This window comes from Perca flavescens, chromosome 6 (genome assembly GCF_004354835.1).
Source record: "Perca flavescens isolate YP-PL-M2 chromosome 6, PFLA_1.0, whole genome shotgun sequence".
Taxonomy (NCBI): domain Eukaryota; kingdom Metazoa; phylum Chordata; class Actinopteri; order Perciformes; family Percidae; genus Perca; species Perca flavescens.
The window spans coordinates 19,430,364-19,447,544 of record NC_041336.1 but is presented as its reverse complement, the minus strand read 5'-3'; the positions used below and the strand labels follow the sequence as shown (position 1 = coordinate 19,447,544).

Genomic DNA, 17,181 nt, shown 5'->3' with positions numbered 1-17,181 from the left:
CCACTGAGTAGCTGCTGAAATTTGAACATTCACTAGGCATTTGGCTGGTCAACGAAAAAGTTCATTTTGAACCCTGGTGATAATGTACAAACTGAAACTGAAACTGTTCCACTTCAGTCCACTGGGGGCGCTGTGGTGCTGCTGCTGCGACACGAGCATCAGAACTCAACTGTCGATGCTGTCTGTGATGAGAACAGTCAAATCGTAATGGCGACTGCTGGAACAGCAGACTCGGGATCAACAGCCCCCACAGGTATCTCATAGATAAACCTTCATCCTTTGTTGTCTTAAAACAAACAAACAAAAGTGTGTATCATTCTTTAGCATCGATAACGGTGTGACTCGGTGGATGGCTTTCTCACGTCCCGGTTAGCAAGTTAGCTAGTTAGCATCGAGGCTTTCAACCTAACAAATGAACCAATAATTGGCTAGCTTGTTTATCTGCCTTGTTGATAAACTGTAGTTGCTGTTGTTGCTAATCACACGAAGCTTTAGTTATTAGGCCGCCAATATTTAGCTAGCGCTATATCGAATTAGCTATATATTGGGATTAATAACATCAATAAATAACGCTAATTCCCGCGACCACGTTGGCTCAAGTGGTGTGTTTTGTTATTAACTTAACGGTGTTTATATGTTAATGAGTTATCTGTACGCAGTGGGATGAATATGAGGTTTAATAAATACCGGTTTATTGTTTAGTAAATATATGAGACGCGCTAAGTGGCTGCTGTTCCAAATGGGTCTGTCCAAACTACCCTGGTATCCCCCAGCCCTACTCGCCTGTTACACCCCTCCTTTTCCTCTATCTGTCCAGGTTTATAGTAAAGCGGCTAGCAAATCCATTTTCCGTTTGGTACTTGCAACAGTAACCCCATCACTTAGCGTTACTTTCCAAACTTTCACAGTTGAGGTGATGTAATTATCAAAACAAATATTGAACTTATTGATTTCCTACATTCTTTTCACCAATGATACATACTTGTCATGCTTATTTAGTTAAGGAACGGGCTTAATTTATTCTGCTGTCCCCGTTCAGCTGATGAAAGGTTTGCCTCTCTAATTTCAGATCTATGCATGGTGGTTTTCAGTGCCCACACAGATACAGATGGGTGGTGGGCAGTTCAAGTGCTTTCAGAGGTGTCTAATTTTCTAGACAGGACAGATGATGGAGCTAATCCATTTAGTTGTGTCACTGAGTAGTTGTTCTTCCCTTGGTACCACCCAGACTGAATCAGTGAATAAAAATAGTGGCTTCAAAGCACTCTTGTATCTCTGTCAAATACACACACAGTCAGTTGAGTGACAGTAACATAATGTGGTATCCGGTATATTAGCCCTTATTTCCTTGTTTCCTAAAGGGTCCAAGAACTAGTTTATTTATAGGGTCTTCATAGGCAGAAAATTATGTCAGGAGAGTGTGCATGTCCCATATTAGTTCCTTGTGTATGCTGCAGGCTACATGTGAACAAGGCTGGCGGGGAGTTGTTTAGTATACAGAGAGGAACAGATGGTTTGCCTATTGTTGTAAGGGCTGTCACTGACGAGCTAAAGTCATTCCTAATTGGGTTGAGTTGGGTAATTCCTACCCTGAATCTGCTGCACTGTGTGTTATAATCTAGTTCTACGTCGACTCTTCAGACAAATTGCAATGTGATGAAATGAGGACTGCAGTTGATGATTAATGTTATTATCATTTAATCTGCAAATTGTATTTCCTTGATTAATCAATGAACTGTTTTGTCTATAACATAGCAGGAAATTATAATGCATGGCATTGTCTTGTTTGATCCTACTATCAGTCCAAACCCAAATATATTGTTACTATCAGATATGGTAAAAGAAAAGCAACAAATTCTCAAATTTAAGAAGCTGGAACTAGAAAATGTTTGGTATTTTTGCTTTAAAATGACTTAAAGGATATGTCTATTATCAAAATAGTTGCTGATTAACTTTCTAATTGAATTGATTATTTTTTTCAGCTCTGCATGAAACACATTGTATTGTACTTATACACAGTTAGTAAATGTGTTCAGTGTTGCTCATTTACTAGGCTAAGCCGTTTAGGCTGACAGTGTCCTACTCCGCAGATATTAGGACTCGGTTCTGGAAAGCATTTCAGCGAGGTATGCGCATGGGTGTGCGTGAGTATTTCTGTGTGCGTGAGCAGAAACTGCATGAGTAGTGATGATGGTATAGTGTGTTGTTTTACATAATATGAGGGAATGTGGGCAGAATGATGCTCATTGTTTCCCGGAGGTTTGCCATGTGTCCCTGTTAACTGAGAAGAGATGCATGGCATTCAGTGAGTCTGCCTTATAATTAACACTCCCACCTTTCTTGGGTTGAAGTGTCTGGATTGAATCTGCTGAGCATGGATGAATTTTCACACACAGGATTGTTACTAGAGTTGTATAATCTTCCCAACATCCTTTTGTATATATTGACCTGTGGCACTGCAGCATTGAAGTAACCTACATGTTGCCATTGGTTACAGGCTAGTAGTGCTTGCATAGTGGGCGAGATAGTAGGTTTAAACAGCAAGTTTATGTAAGGCCATAGGAAATCATGTTTAGTATGTGTATTTCTTTCAACTGTGTGCCTTTCTTCTTTCTTTCTGGTTGTTATTATGCTTACCCAAGAGGATAGATCATGTGTCGTGGTCGTGTATTACAATTTCACTTCTTATCTTTGATTATCCAACCAGTAAATTTGACACACACCCAGAGGTCTTTGCTTGGTGATGGCTGGAATTTTTTTGAATTTTTAGTTCCTACAAGATACTACTTCTATGCTAATCAGTTGAGTTTGCTGAATGGCTTAATTTAACAAACATTAACATATTGGAGTTAATCAAATGTATAAATGCAGTTACTGTGAGACACAAAGTAGGCTGTTACAGAAAGAGCTATAAATTGTAGTTTTGTGGAGGAGGTCCGTTGTGACTGTAGACACACATCTTAGGGGACCAGATAAATCTGGAGCAGCCAGCTCAGGGGAGTAGTTCCAGCACACACACAGCTGGTGTATCGAGGGCAAGAGTTAGTTTCTGTGGCCATATTTAGTTCTGGGCTCATCATTGGCCTCATAGTCATCAGCCAGTGCTGGAAATAGCCCTGGTAATTAACCAGCAGAGGGGTTTTTAACAAATTATTATTCATTAACAAATTATTCCACGTTAAAGCTGCCAACATTGCCAGCAAGTTTTTAAAAAATGTTTTCAAGCATCAACTTCACGCTGACTGCATGGGTGGACGTTTACACGGGTTTCATGAAGTTGTGTTTGAACAAGGGAACTAGTGGCTCCTTAAAAAGGCTGTACTTGACAAACTTGTACGTGACAAAACGTCGGTATTTGTCATGTTGGGGAACGGTCTGTGAGAGCCGTGTGGAGGCAATCCCAAACCACTTCTTTTCTGAATATCGAGCACAGCTGCTTTTAAGGCTTTAGTGTTATAAGTTCTCAAGAGTCAGTGTCACATTGTAAATTCCGATTTAACATGTTTTTCTGTCTTTAGGGACCAGTGGCATCCGAAAAATGGCCCCCTCAGAGGTAAGGACGTCAGAAATTGTCTTACTAAATTTACAAAATACCTCTGTATTATGTAGAGTCCCAAGTAAAGTAAATGTTGATACAGTCAACCCTCAGCAGGGAAGAATAACAGGTTTAGAGAGTTCAAGCATCATCATCAATGTGAGACGTAAGAGACAGTCCTGTTTGTTACACAGGTGATAAAAGGTGATTAAATGGCTCTAAAAACATGTGGTCAACTCTTTCTTGTATTGTTGGAGAGTTTGTGTTTATTGTAGGGGTGTCAATCTTCATTGGTGTCACAATTCTAATTTGATTATCCTGTCAATGATTTGAAACGATTTGATATCACGATGCATCACAATGCATCTCCTCAATATTAATATATATTGCTACAAATGGTTTTCATCAACAAATTCAAGCAGTCAGATATATATGAACTCTCCTTTTTATTGTATTTGCTCTTAAAAAAAAGACACTTCCTGAATATAGTGGAGTTGGAACACAGCAGACAAAAGGCAAAAACAAAAAAAGCAGCGACCGGAAAATCAACCGCTAACATCAGTAGGCATTAATCGATTATGGTCTGTCACTGCATCAATTCAGAATCGCCCAGGTCCGCATCGTGATGCATTGATGCCAGATTCATTTCAACACCCCTAGTATATTGTTGGAAAATCTAAATGATAGGAATTTGTTGAGCAAAAAAAGAGGCGGGTTACAAACTAACATACATTTATTTGGTACTTATTTAATTGCAATTACTTACTAAAGTAAACATAAAGTAGACACCAATCACAAGTGGATAAAACCAGAGCAGCTGACAAGCCTTTTACTCCCTTCTTCCTCCACACAAATTGACCCTCGCTGAAAGTTGAGCAACTTGTCAGGATAAGGTTGTCATGTGAAGATGTTTACCCAGTGTGGCCTAAAGCCTACGTATGGCTAGCTCTTAGTCTTCTTTGTTCAGAAGCACAAACACACTCACCAGACCATATTTAAATGTTTTTCTCTCTGCCCCTCTCCCCAGATGCCAGGCTCTTCAGGCACAACTCAGAGTATGAAGAAGACCATCGGACACCGGGGGGTTGAGACCACCACAGGAGAGACCACCTATAAAAAGGTTAAAACAGGGTGGGGGTCAGTGACACCAGTGGTTTTGCTGTTGGTGTTTATATTCTAAAATTAGTTTGGAAATTCAGCTTACTAGACATAAAAAAAAAAAAAATAGTCAGTGAAACAGCAGAAGTCACAGGGATAACATCTTGTTTGTTCCAGCACTTACTATTTTTTCCTCTCTGAACCCTCTAGACCACATCATCTGCCCTAAAAGGTGCCATCCAGTTGGGCATCACTCACACAGTTGGCAGCTTAAGCCAAAAGGCGGAGAGGGATGTTCTCATGCAGGACTTTGTGGTGGTCGAAAGCATCTTCTTCCCCAGGTTGATTACAGCAGAAGTTGTAGTTGAAAAAACATTGTGAATTTGTGGTTTCTGATTTCATGTAATTTAATTCTCTCTCTCTCTCTCTCTCTCTCTCTCTCTCTCTCTCTCTCTCTCTCTCTCTCTCTCTCTCACACATGTGTTTTCAGTGAAGGCAGTAACCTGACTCCTGCTCACCACTACAGTGACTTTCGCTTTAAGACCTACGCTCCTATTGCCTTTCGTTACTTCAGAGAACTCTTTGGCATTCGACCAGATGACTACCTGGTCAGTACTTACACCAAACACACACTGCCATGTTTACAAGAACTGCTCTTGTTTTGGCTTTAATCGCTGCTCCTATCTTTTCTTTTGTTAAATGGTTTAGTTCAGTGGTTTTAACCACTATACTATGCATATGAATTGTAAGGCTTTCCAGTTTTGGCTATCCAATGAGAGATCATTTTTGCAAGACAGATTTTTGACCATGTAGCTCCTGTAGTTTTTATTTCTAACAACAGTTTTTTGTCTGCAATACTTTATCTCGGGTTTGCAATAGGCCTGCATAATTCGGGGTAAAAATATGAATCACGTTTTTTTAGCTTAGAATTGATATCACGATTCTCTGCCACGATTTTTTTCTCAAGAAGTGCAATGTTTATTGCACATACAAATCATGACAAAACAAAACAAATTGGCAGTACCAAATAGGGCTGGGCATCGTTCAAAATCTTTCGATCCGGTGCCAATTTCGATACCTCAGTTTCGATGCCGGTTCCTAACAATACTTTTTTCGATACCATATGTTTTAAAATCCATTTCAACATCAACAAAAATACATTAAACAAAGCTTTTATTTTCCACCTTAATTGTGAATCAAAACAGTTAGCAAAATTAAAAAATTCTGGTAAAACTGCTCACTCAGAGTAACATTATTACAAGTGCAAGTCAGTCAGTCATCAGGGCAAAGAAACCAAACGAATGTTGTGCCTGCTTGTCTAAGAGGAAGTGTAACGTCAACAGTACAGCGACCGCTTTCGGCTCGCCATTAATATCATATTGCTGCAAACGCTGTCTGTGTGAAGTTTTGAAAAACTGTAACCACACCTGAGACCACTTTATCAGCATCGCCGTGACTCTCTGTGACTTCAACAAAACTGCAGACAGTTTACTCTGTCCGCACCTCTGTGTGTGTGTGTGTGTGTGTGTGTGTGTGTGTGTGTGTCGGTCTCTGTGTCAATATGCAGAGAGGACAGATAAGCAAGCGCTTACGCGCTCAGACGCTTTTGGAACCGAAAGATAAATAATATTTCTTTTTTATATGAATAATGATTTTTTCCGTTGCCATAAAAGTATCGACGTTCGGTACCCAGCCCTAGTACCAAACCTAGATTGTTTTTGGCACCTATAGCACATTGCGCATCACCACAAGCCTATAAACATTGAGGCTTCAATGAATAAAGAAAATAAAGTACATACTGGTCATTTAAGTACAGTAGGCTACCAAAAATAGTGACATATAACCCAGCTGAACTCCTTGAACATGTCTTTACATAATTAAAACATGTCAATCAACATGCTGCAGCTACAGCTTCAGTCTCTAGAGAAATGGAGTTTGTCAGTTGCCAGTTTAAGTACAGTATCAAAAACAGAATGATTTCTTAGCACACTTTTTAACTGATTGCCTTTCATTTCTTCAGCTGTCCTTTCAAAATAAAGGCAGAAAATGCCCCCCCCCCAAAAAAATAAAATAAAGAAAGAAATGGGAAGTCATTTAAAATTAAATTGTGAATCGAGATCGAGATTTTATAACGATTAATCGTGTAGGCCTAGTTTGCAAGTGCCTCAGCAGGTTGGAAGGTTTAAGGCTTTCCTTCACCAACACATGGCCACAAATTGTTGACAGTGTGGTCGTGGATCTTCACAGGTCTGAGTGAAGCCTTAATCCAATATTTTTCGTCATATTTCTTGCTTTTGGGTTTTTCTCCCTCTTGATTCTTTCTCTGTTTTTTGATAACAGCACTTGGAATTTCATACTCTCGCAGAGAAACTGCTCCATATGCCAACATGTTTGCTTTGTTTCAATTAGATACTAATACAGACTCCTTCCTCTTAAAGTATTCTCTGTGTAACGAGCCATTGATTGAGCTGTCTAACCCCGGAGCAAGCGGATCCCTCTTTTATGTCTCCAGTGACGACGAGTTCATCATCAAGACTGTTCAACATAAAGAGGCAGAGTTCCTCCAAAAACTCCTGCCTGGGTACTTCATGGTGAGCCTGACAAATGAGTATAACAGAAAGTGGGATTGTGTTTGATATGAGTGATTATTATTGCAGTATTTATAATTATCATAAGAGTAGGTGGCTTATATAATTCCCTTCTACTTTAAGTGTGTCACTTATCTGTTTTCCATATTCCTCCTCCCTTCCAGAACATAAACCAAAACAAACGCACCTTGTTACCCAAGTTCTACGGGCTGTATTGCGTGCAGGCAGGTGGCAAGAATATCCGTATTGTAGTGATGAACAATCTTCTGCCTCGGATCATCCCCATGCACCTAAAATACGACCTGAAGGGCTCCACCTATAAGAGACGAGCTTCCCCTAAGGAAAGAGAAAAGGCCGTTCCCATTCACAAAGACCTGGACTTTATCCAGGACTTGCCTGATGGTCTGCTGCTTGAAGCGGACAACTACAATGCCCTGTGCAAGACCATTCAGAGGGACTGCTTGGTGAGTCACAGAGATGCTTGTTTTTCATTTTTATTCAAACCTCTCAGCCCACGTGGGATTACAGGAGACATTTGTGTGCATTGTTTTTAGGTCATCATCAAAAAAAATGAAATGATTTGTTAGAGCGTTTTATTTTTTACCAATGACAGTGGATATAATTTCTGTTGGGTACCAAAAAATGTTATTAAAGCCCATACGTTTCTGAAATATTCTGCTGAAAGTTTGACTAAGCACCAAGTGCATTAGGCTTTTTGGAAACATGTTGAGCTCCACCACTGCTGGCATCACCAACAGTCTAGTGTAGCAGAGATGACTCAAGCTTGCATGACGCTGCAAACTAATTGTTTACTATGAGGGACGATACATTTTCAAGTGATAGAAGACAGGGGTGGGATTTATCATATCACACAGGATATTATGTTATGTTTAACGTTGGTTTATCAGAACCTGGTAAAGCCAAACAACTTGTATAACAGAGGCTACGTTTAATGTATTAATTAGAGATGGGCGATATATATCGTCTACGATAATATCGTCATTGTTGTGTTAACGATGTGCAAATAGACATTATCGAGTACTTAAATTACTTAGAAAAAAACACTTCAAAACACGCATTGGAACGCTACACATTCACTAATGTCAACAAAGATGGCGGCGTGCAATTGTGCAGCGGCTACTAGCTCTCCTGTCGGTGTATATTTAAACAAGTACAGCCACACTAGACTAATCAATATAGGACTACGATACAACACAGCCGTTACAACAGCCTTCCAGGCGGCTCATAACATCCCGGAGGACATAGCCAGACCGGGCGCTCCGTGGATTGTTGTCTGCAGCTAGCACGCCGAGCTACCAGAGGCGGAGGACTGTGCATTTTTGTGTATAATGAATGGAGTACCGACCGCAGAATCGTTGCCCCGCGCTGCTAACCTGACCTGGAAGCGCACTGCCGTCTACATAGCCCCCAATGCTAACATTAGCACAAGTTTGGCTAACTGCTAACCAGTGAACAAACTGCAGCGCAGGGGGGATAAATATTGTAGCAGGGGACTTAAACAAGGCGTCCTTACCTGATCCCAGCATAAATCCCGGTCAGAAGGACTATCAAAACCTGGCCTGACACTGCCCTATCTCATCTCCAGGACTGGTTCCAATAAGGACACGTTGTGTGCAATATGTTACAGAACAGAGCCCTTTGTTTATTGTTATGATTTCATCTTGCTTGTATGCTGCACAATTTACATTACAGCAGAGATGTTCAACTGAATGTATTCTCAGAGTTCAATGTTCCTACACTAGTTCAATTAGTATTAGTATAGTATTAGTATTTTGTCTTTGAATTGTTTTTACTTACTAAATAATAAATAAGAACTGTTTTCATTCAACATTGTGCCCATTATTATTATGATGTGGTGATTAAGTAACTCTGACTTTTAAAAACACATTTTTAAAGGATATCGTCTTTAAAAAATATTGAGATATACATTTTTTTAAAATATTGAGATATTATTTTTTGTCCATATCGCCCACCCCTAGTATTGATGTGGGAGCTCTAATAATTCCCTTCTACTTTAAGTGTGTCACATAAGTGTGTCGAAATATCTCATCCCATTAGAGGCTAAGGCCGGCCACACACTGGCTGTGTCGCATGAGCGTGGCGTTTCTGTTGCGTGTCAGCTGCGTGGATTTTTCTGTCTTTACACACCAGAAATGTGTCTGATGCGGTGCTGCTGCTGCTAGCCTTGTCTGTACACATCTATGTTTCCCATTGATTTACTGCACTCAAGCAGTATACTTCATGTTAAACATAAATATATACTGATTTGATTACAGCAAAGATAACTTCAGCAGTATTGACGGCAAAATAGGCTACGGAATATTTTGTTCTGTATTGACAGGTGCAATATTTGAAAATCAATAATTATTATTATTTTTAATTACATTTATATCTGCAGGGACATGCGTGTCACGCAGGCAGTGTGTAAGCTCTAAGGCCTAACAAAAATAATTGTTTGGTTCCGGTTTCCGACTGACCCTGTCAATTTATGTGCGACCCAAATTTATTTTATGAGCTTGGGGAAGAAATGATACGAATTAAATAAATACACAAATAAAAAGTTTGAGGCAAACTATAATTACATTTTTGTACAGCACTCTTGCGATCCAAGATGCCTGTTGTCCTCCAGCAATGCTGGAAGAGGACCCGATGTCGCCGCAGCGGCACTTAACGTTGCCATGTCCAGTTTTACAGCAGCAGCGTGAGGGCGGCTCCTTTAAGCAGCCCTCACCGGCCAGGTACAGCGCTACTACGCCGCCGGGGAGCTTCAACACGTTAAACAGGGCAGATGAAACCACTCATGAACTATATGTTGTGTTTAATGTCGTTCAAGAGGATGGCAACGTAGCAAGCAAACACGATTAAATGAAAGGTAAACACCCTTTAGAGTGCTCTAACGTTACAGCAAGTCCCTGGGACTCAATGGAGGTGGCTAACAGCAGTGAAGCTAATGACAACTTCAGTGTTGTCATTAGCATTATGGAGTGTTGCATTATGGAAGATAGACAGTATTCTGAACAGCGATGCCCACGCTGCGCGCGCACGCGCACACACACAGAGCAGAGCCGATGTGCGTGCGTTACTTGATGCAGCACATGTAACCGATTGGAAACGATACAGATTATACATTATTTACTGCCGCTGGCGCAGATGAACTAATGCTACACTCGTTACTGTAAGTAGCCTACAATAAACCCTCCATGATTAAAAAGTCAATACTTATCAATACCCACCTACCTGTTCTACAGGCATAAACGTGTAGAAACCGATATTTCTGTCTGCACTGTCCACTCTTGTCCACCGCGCTATGCAAACACAGCTCTACTCTGCAAATAGAGACTTTTTACAAACAAGCTAAAACGAAAGATGTCAGTTTGTAGTCTAACTGTTTATCTTAATTTGCAACGAATCTTGAATTTTGGACAAACTCTTGTAAACTTAGCTGCTGTCTAAACGAACCATCCTCTCCGCTGGAGCGGTAAACCTGTCGATGTATAAGACCAAAACAGATACATGTGGCTACTTAATATGCACGTGAATGACGCCTCATCATGTTTTCAATTTACTAAGTGACAACTGTACATGTAGTAACAGGTAGGCTATGTTATGAAAAAATATATCCATCCAGTATCCATCGCTACTGTAAAGGAAAAAAAAAATCCTACCTATCCCTTGCTGCCACTGGGAAAAAAATAAAATAAATTCCCTATCGACCCATGACCTCAACTGGCAACCAACCAGAACAAAACTATTTTTTTTTATGCCTAACCTGTTAACATGGGAGCCATGCGATGCAGCCAGTGTGTGGCCGGCCTAATCTGTCTTTGTGGTCACTGTTACTTTGTTTTTCCACAGTCCACCTAAATTTAAGAGAACGTGGTATAAATCAACTTGTCACCACTCATTTATTATTTTATCATAGTATTTAACTTTATCTTAGAACTTTTAAAAAACATTTAATTAATGGTCCTTGTAATCAAAACACAAAAAACATTGTGAACATTTTTGAGTGTAAAGGTTTGCTGCAGTTTTACTACAGTTGTACCTTCACAGCCCTCTTTCACTTCCACATCTCTGTCACTGTCAACCACCAACCATCAAATCAAGCAAAATAACAAATAATAACAATGTTGTTGTGAGTCTGGTATTGTCTATGAAATTATACGTGTAATTGTTAAGACTCAAGAGCCTATAGTAGGGATGTCACTAGACCCGGTACTTCGGTACCAACCATAAGAATGACATGTTCTCCTGATTACAAAAAAAACTGACACTGAAAAAAGAGTGATTCAAATGTTTAAATTAAGGAATTAATGTTTAAGTATTACTGTTCATTTTTTATTTATTTTTTTAACTTTTGGTGGTAACGGACTACTAGATTTTTTTTAGTAATGTCAACTTATTTATTATATTTCTATGTTTTATGTAGCTCTTGCAGAGTTTCAAGATCATGGATTACAGTCTGTTGATGGGCATCCACAACATGGACCAGGCCAATCGAGAGCGTAGCGGGGGCAACCCGGGTGACAGTGGGGGGTCAGAAGGAGCAGTGACCCCAGATCAGCGCCGGCCACAAGCTCAGAAAAGTCTGTACTGTACAGCCATGGAGTCCATTCAAGGCGAGGCTCGAGGGAAGGGAGTTTTGGATTCAGAAGACCAGTGAGTCTTATTGCTTAGCTGACCACAAGCAGAGCTGAAACCGAACTAGTGTTTTTTATTTATTTTTTATTTAATGTTTATTTGACAGGGACAAATGCATAGAACATTTCTTTATAAAAAATACAAAGTAGATGCCATGCATACAGGTTTATAGCCATGACTAATTTGCAACCCCTGTCCCTGGTAGTGCAAGTCTGTGACTGTGACATGACAATTAAATGATCTGTTGTTGACCCTGTGGCCTTGTCCTTTCAGCATGGGTGGTATTCCATCTCGTAATACTAAAGGAGAGAGGTTGCTGATCTACATCGGCATCATTGACATTCTCCAGTCCTACAGGTTTGTTCAGAGCAGCCAAATCAGTTCCTCGTATAAACATTCATTCTGAATTCATGAGCAAGCTTCCCACCATCATAACTCATTTTTATGACTTCCAGTAACTAGTTTTATTATCTCTTATTTAGGTTTATTAAGAAGTTGGAGCACTCCTGGAAGGCTTTGGTCCATGATGGGGTAAGAGCCTACACACTACAGTACTATCTATCATTCATGGCTGTACGTTTTAATATACAATGTGGAACTGGAACGGTTAGTCAATTAATCGATTAGTCGATGACCGAAAGAAAACCACAATTTTGATTATTGACCAATAAAAAAACCAGACCTTTAATGACATTACCTTGGGCTTCAAGAAATGAGACATTTTTCACTAGTTTACTTGATTAATTAAAATAAATGGCAGATTAATTTGATAAGTGATAATGAATTGATAATTGTTAATCAAACAAAAAGTGGTAGGTACTTCTGTTTTGTAAGAAAAATGTGATTGGATATAGACATACATATCTAATGGCTCTGTTTCTGTTTTACCACTTTAGGACACCGTTTCAGTTCACAGACCTGGATTCTATGCAGATCGTTTCCAACAATTCATGTGCAACACAGTGTTCAAGAAAATTCCACGTAAGTAATGCATTTGTGTGTATTTTGTAATTGTACTGAACTGAAGTTAATAGCCTGATGCCTGATTTCTATTGACGGCATAGAAATCCCAGGGGTAAAAATCTACGTGCCTGTATTGATCATTTCCACTTTTATGTGCTCCATCTTCAGTAAAACCATCACCATCTAAGAAGAGTCGTGGTGGTGGTCCAGGAGGTCTGAGGAGGGCCCCCACCCTGGGAGGTCCCACCTCGCTCTCCCACGCAGCAGGACAGTCAGCCATTGACTCCAGACTAGTCTACCACAGCCACTTTAAAAGCACAGATTCAGAGGCAGACGGTGGTAAGAACCCAGACGTCAAAAGCAAAGTGTTAAGAACGTTAAGTAGATCTATTGTTGTCATAGCTTTACTGAGATTGGAGATACTGCGGTTGACATTTGGTTTCTTAATGATACTTTGTTCCCAGGCGTTCAGTTGGGCAGACCAGATCTTGTTCCGAGGACCCCTCCACTTGGAGAAAACTCTGCTGACTATGAGGCCAACCTGTCCACCTCGTCACTAGGCAGCACAGGAGTCGCCTCCACCTCTCCTCCCCTACGGTAAAGCATCTCCAAGATATCAATAACCTTCATTCTTCCACCTCAACTTTCACACTCTTTCATTTTCTTTTGCTCTGACTTTTCTCCATAGATCTGTAGGGGTAGAAGTTCACAAATCGGCAAACACAGACCTTGACCATCACAGGTACAGAAGGCAGTGATAGGTCATAAAATTACAGCCTCATCAGACTGAAAATTAGATGCATTCTTTTCTCGCGCATTAGTCGTTTCAAATTAACCGCCTTTTCTCTGTTCCAGTTTGGGGGAAGAAGGGGCAGTCGATAATTCAGGCAACCTGTCTGGAAACGAAGAAGTAATTTCACTCTCAGACATAATTCCTGAGACCAACATCTGCTTTGTAAGTCTAACAGATGAAACTGTAATTAAAGATTATTTATAGTGTTATTGTTGCAGCAGCCAGTATTAGTTGGACATTACTTGTATTCTTGTATTGACATTAGTTTCATCTTCACAGTAAAAGAAAACAGACATCTGAAGACTAGGCGTTTCTGGATGAGGTGAAGTGGGCGGAAGTAACAATAAAGAGAGTGAAACACCCATCCACCACGGACCATCCGTTGCACCTCTGTTGTTTTCTCACACATAGTTTATACAGGGATCGCTGGATCAAGCAGCGAGGTGCAGTGGAGGTTGTGAAAGTGAAGAAAGCAGTGATTGGAAGATCAAGAAGAAGTCGGTGCGCGGTAGGCTTCAGCTTTCCCAGCCATCGACATCCCAAAGCCCAATTGTCTTTAATACACACCTGGAAAAATGCTTATTACCCTGAATTGGCAGCTCTGTAGTAGCTCTGGCAGCATTACATTGATAAAACAAAGACGTTCCCAACATGAAGGATGCTTTGATGACTTAATGAACAATAATTAGTTGTATATTGTGAATGTCCATGCCCCAGTCACCAGTGGATGGTAAAGGCAGTCAAATTATCCGTGAACAGTCATCTTGTCCACTTTTCGCAGCATGAAGCAATTGTGAGATGGCACAGACAGCATTTCAGCAGGAACGCACACACTTCACGCACATGAAGGGCATAGCCTGCATTTGTAGGAGTGAATATTTGCCTCTGTGTTCATACAGAAGTCTAAGTGGTTTCACATTTACGTGATTCACACTCAAGTGTTGCCGTTTCCCACCCATCCATTTTCCCCTCAGCACTCCTCATGAGCAGGGACACTCTGAGCTTTCAACGGTCCTTGTTTGAATCAGCACTTCCTGCTGTTGACTGCAATCATGTATGCATTTCTTTTTACTGATTGTGGATGTACAGTATTTGTTTGACGTCAGATTTTGAAACAGCAGAGAGATGGGTTGAACCAGACTTAACAGCAATTTTGGTTTCACATTTTGTTACTGTTTGGAAGCCACGGTGGTGCTGCAAAGGTCCAGCTAGATCTTGCCACTGCTGAATGTACTTTACAATGTTTTTCTTATATAGAACGTGTCTTATTAACATGGTAGACCACATTTGTACAACCCTTACAAACCTCCCACCCTGTTGAAGACCATATGTGCTATAAATGAATACAGAAAGGAAGAGCTGTCAACAGCATTGCTGACCAGTAGATGCGGTTAAATGAAGTCATGGTATTAAGCTAGTAGAATAGTAATAATTTCCAGCTACTGTCATTCATCTGTCATGTCTGTGCCTTTACATGTTTGTCCCGTCCTTAACATTTGATGTATAACTGACATGTTCTACAGGTTAGTGTTGTCACACAGATAAACCTGCCTTATCACTACAGCTAAAGTCATCAAACTGCCATTTGTATGTTTGGACCAACAATCAGGGCTTAAAAGAATTCCAGATTTTAATGCAAACACTAGTACAATTCCTTTTGGTTATGTGTACAAATGTCAAGCGCTCAGTCACTTGTTCATCAGCTCAGCTAATACTGTTAACTCTCCCGACATCAGACAATCTTAATCTTTCTGTCTCTTAATATTCATTTCTGCTGGTTACAGAAATGACCCCTCGCCCACATCCACCCTTGACCAATATTAATAACCATGCGTATAACTAATATTTGTTATTTTTTTTTTCTATGTACTGTAGTCTTACTCAGCTTTTACTCTGCTGTTCATAACAATTATGCTTTGTTTTCACAAAATGTTTTTTTGTGTTGATGTTGTTTAGGGCACTATACAAGCTGCAGAGGCGGCTAGCAGAGAGGTTTTTACCCCTGTGAGATATTTCTGATACAGAAATTTGAATCACTATTCACTACCAAGTGACTGTAGCAACACTCAAGATCATAGACATCATCTCATTTAAGGAACTACTGTTAGTTTTGTAGGCACATTTGGTCTATGCAGCAGAGAGGGAGAAGGGGAAACGCGGGTTGTGAATGTAGAAGGAACAAAAACTATGTATGTTCATCAATGCACAGTTGAGGATTTAGGACTGAGTCTTTTGTAGTATAAGTCAATTGCTACACCAAAGAAAGGAGTGGGGAGTTCTTGCAAATGTTTAGGATCCAGTACAGGTAATAGGAAAATCACTCACTCCTCGATACCTACATTTACTGATAGGTAGGACATGGTAATAACACTGGGTTGACCTGTGTTTAAGGATCTATTATTTAACTGGATGTTTGTTTGTTTTCCTAAATAATTTCACGTCTGATAAGCTGTATCTGACAATTTTTTTTTCTTTATCAAAGAAACTGTTTACTTTGTGGCCTGAGACATTTAAAGATTTAACTCCACATTCCTGTGTAATTCAAGTAAAATTTACTACAGTTGTGGTAGCTCTTAGAACCTGTTATTTACCACCTTTGTGTAGTTGGGGTAATGTACTTGAAATGATTTTTTTTCTGATATGCTGAAATGTAAAATATTGATTATTTCAAACAGATCAGTTTAAAGTTGTATTTAGTTGGTTGAGTCAAACAGCCGCCAAAGAAAACACAAAATCTTTCTCATAAGAAAAATCCAGTTTATATTTTGGGACAACTGGATTTTGATGTTTTATGTCGTAGAATTATTTTAATTTTTTTTGTTGGGTGGTGCTGTGTAATTGCTGGATGTAGACCAGCTCTGTCACAGTTGATGTACTACACCATGGCATAAGAGAAACGTCATCCTACGGTGCTTAAAGGGCGGTGCATTCAGTGTAGACACTACAGTATATTTGAAGTAATGCAATATGAACCACAATCTGCCACCTTTCAGCTCTAAGAAGTATATTTATTATTACGATTGATCGCTACAGGCTGAAAAGATGAAAGTTGTATTATGTACCTTTTTAGATGATTGTACGTATACTATATACTGACAAAAGGATGTCTGAAACTTTATAGTGTGTATTGCCTATGAATGGGGACAATTTGACAATTTCCCTTTTTATATTTCATGTTTAGATTGTGATATGATGGACATGTTTGCTCCATGATGATTCTGGGTTGTTAATCTCCCACGATTTTTCAACATGAATGTTTCACACGGCTTACGAGCCAACATTGCTGGTTGTCCTATAATGCTTCAATTACTATATTTTTACTGTGTATAAAATGTGTATATGTACATAGGAGTCACGGAAATGCCTTCTCATGCAATATGTGCTGCCTGTCCCTCCTGCCATGTTTCTGTTATGTGCTGGTGATGTTTTCATGTCTGATTTTAAAGGATTAAACATATTTTCTAAATCTTGGTTTGGTCCCTTTGTTCATGTGTATTATCCAACTACCTGTGACTAGGTGTTTGTGAATAATAGTGCATGTT

The 17,181-nt window shown here is 39.8% G+C and overlaps 1 protein-coding gene across 2 annotated transcripts; it reads left to right on the top strand.

Moving 5' to 3' along the window:
* The first annotated feature begins 131 nt into the window (after positions 1-131).
* Positions 132-17,110, top strand: LOC114556635 (phosphatidylinositol 4-phosphate 5-kinase type-1 alpha). Of its 2 annotated transcripts, XM_028579638.1 has the most exons (17): positions 132-253; positions 2,091-2,126; positions 3,519-3,553; positions 4,563-4,655; positions 4,844-4,974; positions 5,124-5,241; positions 7,072-7,224; positions 7,386-7,685; positions 11,672-11,901; positions 12,157-12,240; positions 12,366-12,414; positions 12,780-12,864; positions 13,015-13,185; positions 13,311-13,443; positions 13,535-13,588; positions 13,702-13,801; positions 13,919-17,110. In XM_028579638.1, the coding sequence occupies exons 1-17, from the start codon at positions 208-210 to the stop codon at positions 13,919-13,921; spliced, it is 1,821 nt and encodes a 606-aa protein (XP_028435439.1). In that variant the 5' UTR covers positions 132-207; the 3' UTR covers positions 13,922-17,110. The 2 variants fall into 2 exon arrangements, with proteins under 2 accessions (XP_028435439.1, XP_028435440.1); XM_028579639.1 differs by lacking the exon at positions 2,091-2,126.
* The last annotated feature ends 71 nt before the right edge of the window (positions 17,111-17,181 follow it).